The following is a 7,134-nucleotide window of genomic DNA, read 5'->3' on the forward strand; positions in this document are numbered from 1 at the left end:
AGCCCCATTTCCTGGGTAAATAATTATCTTCTTCTGTGCCCAATCCAAATAATGTAACAATATGTTTAGTTTAGCTATTAGCAACTATTAATAATTACAATAAAGAGCTAATATTTACCAATTAATATGACCAAATTTACTAATAAATATAAATAAATAATAAATATAAAACCATATTTCATAATCATTAGCCAAACAACTTTTGGTCTGTCAAGTATTGTCCTGTGAATCCCACCCTAGTATGGCTTGGTATTATAGAACAGTTGATGAAAGAGGTCATTTGAGCTCTGGTGTTTGGTAACAGCAAGCCCTGCTTACATATACAGAATAAATACAGACTACTTTCCAAAATATAAGAAGTTATTAACAAAAAAAATCCAATCCCATGTTAAATTATTTCATATTTCATTTAATTACACTACTAAGTAAAAAGAAAAGAAACAGGAGAGCTACTAAACTATGAAAAAGGGAACACAGGATTAAATCATAACAAATAAAATTATGCAGTGATGTCACAGTGTATTGTGGATATTTATGTTTAAGAATCCATGTTTGTCTTAAAGAGGACATATCAAGCTTTTAAATCCCTCCTTTTCACACTTAACTAATTCAGTTGAGGTCTATATAAAGTGGAACTGCAATGCTTTGCTGGGGGGTGCATTCCTATGCTTTTCCATCTCAGGGCGGCGGAAGACGGAAGCCGCTTCACTCGACATGATTAGAGACATCGGGGGCAACTCTGGCTTAGATTCTTTTTTTGAAAGGTTTAAGACAGTTTGTTTTAATTATCCTGTGATATGAACGCTGAATGCACATATAGCAGATCATAACATAACGCTTGGCCAATATATGATATACAGGTACACAAATGTCAGATCATACTCAACTTTGGATCTAAGTTTCGAAGAAGCAGTTCACCTCAGTCAGAACATTTAGGCATGTTGCCACCCCTTGGGCTGCTCGAGTGGCGGGCAGCAAGAAAAGAGAGCAAATTCTGCTGCGTACCAGAGTTTGTATTTCTAGCGTCACAGGGATTCCTAGTTTGACTCCTCCTTCCTGGGTTGTACTAAAAGTAAGTTAATGCAATGCATTCTGGGATTCAGAGCTTAATCAGTCTCTTTGTTTGTGTACAGTCCAATCTATGTTTTGTCCAATGGCTGGGGCACAACTGTTTTTCTGGTCCTATATACATGAAAAAAAAGGCTGATATACCTCCTCTGCATCCTGCTAATGGCCTGATTATTTGAGTAAGGTGTGTTGAACCAAAGACAAATCTAAAAGTTATAGGACACCAGCTTTGAGGACTGAACTTTGAGTATCTTGGTTTAAAGGATTGTAAAATAGGATTCACATGAATGGCTGTAAGATTTCTGAGGGTGGAGCAGGGTGTTTATGTCCTGGAGAGGCTGCAAGTTTCCCGGTTTAAAACAAGATTGCTATTTTGGGTGTGTGATCAAGACCCTTAGCCCCAGAATGTGTCGCAGGTGCTGCAAGATGCCCACTGTTCTCTAATGCCCCTTTTGCAGTGGCTGGATTTAGCCCAGCTCCACTCTACTCTGCCTGCTTTGTGTGTGTTGTTCCCTACTGGTACCTGTTTTTTTGGTCCCTGCCCCTGAGTAGGTACGACTGGGGCTGAGTAGGGACTACATGTGACGTGAACAGACTGCTGTTCACCGATTGGCCGTGGGACCAGAAGAAATTAGAAGGTTTTTGCTGTGGTAGCGCAGTGAAAAGTTATTAAAACACAAGAGTGACTACAAAAATATTAGGGACCACAATGGCCGGAGTGGGCTAATTTGAAGTAAAATATTACTATTTACAAATCATAAACCACACCTGAAGGCTGAAAGAAAAAAAAAATGATAGCACATCAGCTTTGTGAATTGTGCTCAGGCTTAAAATCTTAAATCAGCTCAGCACACATAAAATCAGCTAGATCCACATTCATTTCACCCAAAACACACAAAACTCTGTGGTCAAAAGTATGTATAGAAGACATTCTTGCCTATACACTAATACAGTTATTTATATTTGTTTGTTTTGTTTTTATTTATTTATTGTTATTTTTTATAGTTTACCGCAGATTACTTTAACGTGACAATGTCATGCAGCAACTTTAATAGCGGCACAGCGCACTAAACAGATAGCTGGAGGCAGGACTTCAAGCCATAACTCCAACCGTCAGTGGGTCAGTGGAAACACAACAGGTTCTGTGTCGAGTAGAGAGAGTTTGAGTGGAGTAGAACCGCGCCGCCTATAAACAACCAGTGGATAAAGGGCATAAGGGATGGGTTAAATACAGATTCTGTTGGAATGTACAATTGCAATAACAAATAATGGTGATTATAGTATCAGAATTGATTATAGTATCAGAATTGATTATAGTATCAGAATTGCAGTTAACTATTAACTGATTATAACATTAGTTCATTTTGTCAGGTCAGTGTCAGTGTTCGCGAAGTTACAGTTTACGGCTGTCGGGTATATCAGTCTTCCTAATTAGTTGTGACCAGCCATTTCCTTCCACTCAGCATGACTGGAAACATCTCTTGAATTTGGTGAGAGACATTTATGGTATACAATCGCAGCAATGCTACAGTTCTACAGGGCTTTTCCAGGTCTCCCAATTTATTTGGAAAATAACCTGGAGGATCGATGATTAACCTGGAGGACCTCTGGCAACATAATTTTTGTAAGTAACACGCAAATTACATGGCTGAGAAAACAGTGAAAACAATGGTCTGCCGTGTAGGTGTAGATGGTTGATTTTCCCTAATCAAATGTTGGATCCCACGGATATGAACTTTTTCATTTTGAGTCGTTTTTTAAAATTCACTGAAACGTCCACTCTGACCAGCTGAGGATTTCTTCACCTTTTTAACATACTCACTGCAATATGAGCTAACACAATTATTACTGATACTACCTACACAGAATCTAACCTAACTATACAAAGTGTGTCTTTAATAAGTCATGCACCACTATTAAGCAGTGATAGCTCAATGGAAATCCAGACCTAGAAAGCTGTGACCAGGTCCAAGTGCTTTTCCATAAGTCAGTTCCCACCCTTTGTCGCTCTTGTTGCAGGAATCTTCCCCTGGCCATTGCCATCTCCATGCCCATCGTGACCATCATTTATCTGCTGACCAATGCTGCATACTATGTAGTTCTAGACATGCCATCCCTGCTGGCCAGTGATGCTGTTGCTGTGGTAAGAAGCCGTCACCCGAGAGATTAGTTTCACTGATTCTAAATATAAAGCTGCTCTACTTAGAGATGAATGCAGTGGGGCAGCCAGAACATTTTACAGGGGTGCCCAGGCTGTGACTGGTACTGTCATTTTGGTTGGCCAGTTTATGTTTCATTACTTTTTTTCTGCATGACTCATAACTGTACAGCTAGGATCTACAACCTAGAGTTCTCAGCTGGGCGCCACTAGCTACCAGGGGGTAAGGTGTCTTAACTTTTTGGTCAGTTACAAAACATATATTTCTCTTTAACTTTCTCAATAAAACAAAGTTAATTTTTCCAAAAAAATTAAATATCCTGCTTTTTCAGAGCTAAATAAAAAAAAAAATCAGAAACTGATTTGTAAGCATTATTTTGAAAGAACTTAAAATATCTTATTTTTTATATGACTTTATTTATGCAAAAACATTTAAAGCAAATTAAAGCATAATGAATAATTGATTGATTAATAAAACCTGAGTAATTATCCATAAAGCCTTCCAAAGACTTCACCATTACTTGTATCTACCAAACACAAACTAAACCTTGGCTGCACCTCTGGATGACTCATTGGAGTCGATGCTTAGTTTCATCTTTTTAATAAACCCTTCATTCATTACTCCACAGACATTTGGAAATGCAGCACTTGGTTCATTCAACTGGATCGTCCCTGTGTCCGTGGCCATGTCCTGCTATGGAGGACTCAACGCTTCCCTCATTGCTGCTTCACGGTACTCAGAAAGCATGGATAAGGTGCTCACATTGTGTTCATACGGTTAAAGGACCCATTAGTATGCTTTGCTAATCTTTGTATTTATGGAACGTAGGCTTTTCTTTGTTGGAGCTAGGGAGGGCCACCTCCCCGACAGTCTAAGCCTGATCCACCTGAACCGCTACACACCCATACCTGCCCTGCTATTCAATGTGAGGAGCATAGCCACATTGTATCCAAAGGAATGAGCCAAAAATTATAAAACTAATAATGGAAAAAATGAAAAATTGAAAAAAATTTGCATCTTTTTCATTGTGGCTTCAGGGGCTCATGGGTCTGATCTTCCTGTGTGTGGAGGATGTCTTCCAGCTGATCAACTACTTCAGCTTCAGTTACTGGCTTTATGTTGGTCTCTCTGTGGCTGGCCTCATCTACCTGCGCATTAAACAGCCAGAGAGGCACAGACCAGTTAAGGTACAGTTTGCTTTTTCCCAATTTACAATTGTAATTACAAAGGTACATTTTTGAAAATGTATTAATGTGAATAACAACTCTTCTGGAACAATGTCTAGATTAGACTAGAATAAAGATGCCTTGCCATGATGCGTGGTGCCTGTGGCACTGGTGGTGTATGGGGTTTAAGCGTGCAACCCATGTATAGAGGCCTTAGTCCTCGACGCAGGCTGTTGTGGGATGGAATCCCGGGACCGGCGACGTTTTCTGCAAACCTTTCCCCCACTCTTTCCACCTTTTCCTATCTGCTTACCGTCGAAAAATGAGAAAATAAAGCGTTTTAGTTTTACACACACTGCTTTTCAATTCTAGCTTAATCTTTTTTTAATAAATAATATCAGTGAACAATCTGCCGTCTGTTTCTGTAAACTTGATGTTGGATTTAAATAATCTTAGAACCTTATTATCTCCAATAGCCAGAACTGAACAGGACCCCAGTTCAGTTCTAGGTTTGGTAATGCTCTCACAGGTACCAAACCATCTTCTGTGTTCCTGTCTCCACAGCTCAGCTTGTTCTTCCCCATCGTTTACTGTATGTGCAGCCTGTTCCTAGTCATCGTCCCCCTGTACGGAGACACCATCAATTCTCTCATAGGAATTGGCATAGCTCTGTCAGGTGTGCCGGTTTATTATGTCACCATTTACCTGCCCGAGGAGAGGAAGCCTCGATTCATACGCAAACTCAACTGTAAGTTTTATGTTTTTGTAAACAATTAGCAAAAAAGTAAGGAAATCTGTGTTTGCCTGCTTATTTATTTTTTTTAACAATGCTTATTTCCAGTAAGTCTTAACTGTTGGAAAGTGCGTATTTTTCTTCAAATAGTACCTTGTCTCTAAGGACCTTAACTGTATGCCGAAGCCTCTCTGTTGATACCAAACAGCCTCTTCTGCTACTGACTCATTTGATATCTTTATGAGATCGGTTGATTGAAGTGTGAAGGCGTGAGACATATTGGCAATTTTATTAATTTATTCATTAAACAGACAGGGCCCTCAACAGTGAGTGAGGGAACCATACAAAGCCATAATAGCCTGGCTCTTCACCATACTGGTCACCGGCTTGGTCACACACTCCTGTTGGACGGCAGCAAGCAGGTGTTGCAAGACAGTTAATGTTGTTGTGTTGGACATTTTTGCACCAATAACACACCCAAGTTGATCCCGGCATTGTTCAGTGAGGTTAACATCAGGCCTTCTATTTTCTCCACTCCCAAATTCTGGAGCCTCTGATAAATCCCGCTCTGTGGGGATGAGCACTGATATTCTGGAGGGTAGAGTTCAGTCCCCAAGAGTGGAGATGTTGGATTGCCACTGGCTGCAGAATCTCATCTCCATAACCTCTGCTTTAAGATTGAATTTAAACAATTTAAACAGAAATAAACAGGCTTTCCAATGAAACAACATTTATTTCAAAGCATTTTTACCACTAAGAAATAAGGGATCAAACACAAATGTCCTTACTTTTTGTGCTAAGATTAGTTAAGCACTCTTATTATTGCTCAATGTGAAATTATGAGAAATTACATTTCTGGTGTTCATGTGATCTCTATCTATATAGTAGTATTGACGGTTTTGGTTTTTATTACACATTTACTACACTTTGAACATATTCAGACTGTTAACGCCATAAATGTTTCTCACATTTCTTTTACTCACTGTGTCTTTATTCAAGCCTTGACCACCAAATACACCCAGATGTTGCTCTACTGCTGCCTGACTGAGTTCGACACTGAAGCAGGAACACCGGCAGGCAGTAAAACACAGTGAGATGTGGACAGACTCCTCCGTTTATCCGGCTGCTTTCTGGGGACTGGAATGCAGGGCCCTGCGTGGACAGACCGGGAAAGAGCAGTATGATGGTTGTTGAGACTAATATTTTTGTCAGGCCAAGATGAAAACATTGCCTAACATCTTAAACGACTCACTGAGAAGGAGCAACTTCAAGCTGGTTATTTTTCCTCTTTTGTATGTTCTGAGAATATCTTCTGTGAGGATTTTTCATGAAACATTTGAAACAAATGTGTATCCAAAGCACACGTTTTTTAAATGCTTCTAGCTGAAAGGAAAGAATCCAGGCCTCTGTCAGGCTTAGCTTAGAAAAAACATATCAAATTGTATTATTTTATTCATTCAGGGCCAATTTGACAATTTATTTACTCTATAATACCATTGTAAAGCACAGTAAAATATTTGATTTCATCCGGCGTTCTTCACAGTTGATTACATTTAACATGGTAAATGATTCCGTTTGCAAGGAGCTGCCACATATAGAACAAACACCCTTATATTTCTCTCTGCAGGAAGCCTGCCTGATTTATTAACACTTCCTGACAAAGACAGAGTTAAAGGGATGATGCCAATTTTTTAAAAGAGAGGTTCTGTGAAGTTATTTTAATAGTTTCCTTATGTGCAGTACAAATATGATATTAGAGTGATTTTAAAACACTCACTAGCCATTTTATTAGGTACACCTTATTAATACCAGGTTGCACCCCCTTTGCCTTTAGAACTGCCCTAATTCTTCATAGCATAGGTTCAACTGACATCAGAAACATACTGGCAGCACTGCATCACTGAGTTGCTGCTGATGTGTTGACTGCACATCCATTTTTGTATGATGTAAATCTTCTGTTTCACTGCATCTCAAAGGTGCTCTATTGGACTGACATCTGGTGACTGTG

At 39.3% G+C, this 7,134-nt stretch overlaps 1 protein-coding gene across 1 annotated transcript in view; it reads left to right on the plus strand.

Annotated features, from left to right (window-relative positions):
* Window positions 1-6,652, plus strand: part of LOC124869451 (Y+L amino acid transporter 2) — a 16,129-nt gene extending 9,477 nt beyond the window's left edge. The window contains exons 5-10 of the mRNA XM_047367299.1: window positions 3,088-3,211; window positions 3,856-3,959; window positions 4,056-4,152; window positions 4,265-4,414; window positions 4,958-5,141; window positions 6,126-6,652. Of these exons, the coding sequence (XP_047223255.1) occupies window positions 3,088-3,211; window positions 3,856-3,959; window positions 4,056-4,152; window positions 4,265-4,414; window positions 4,958-5,141; window positions 6,126-6,220 (754 nt within the window). The 3' untranslated portion in view covers window positions 6,221-6,652. The remainder of the gene's footprint in view (window positions 1-3,087; window positions 3,212-3,855; window positions 3,960-4,055; window positions 4,153-4,264; window positions 4,415-4,957; window positions 5,142-6,125) is intronic.
* The last annotated feature ends 482 nt before the right edge of the window (window positions 6,653-7,134 follow it).

The sequence above is a fragment of the Girardinichthys multiradiatus genome, chromosome 6 (genome assembly GCF_021462225.1).
Source record: "Girardinichthys multiradiatus isolate DD_20200921_A chromosome 6, DD_fGirMul_XY1, whole genome shotgun sequence".
In the NCBI taxonomy this organism is placed as follows: Eukaryota; Metazoa; Chordata; class Actinopteri; order Cyprinodontiformes; family Goodeidae; genus Girardinichthys; species Girardinichthys multiradiatus.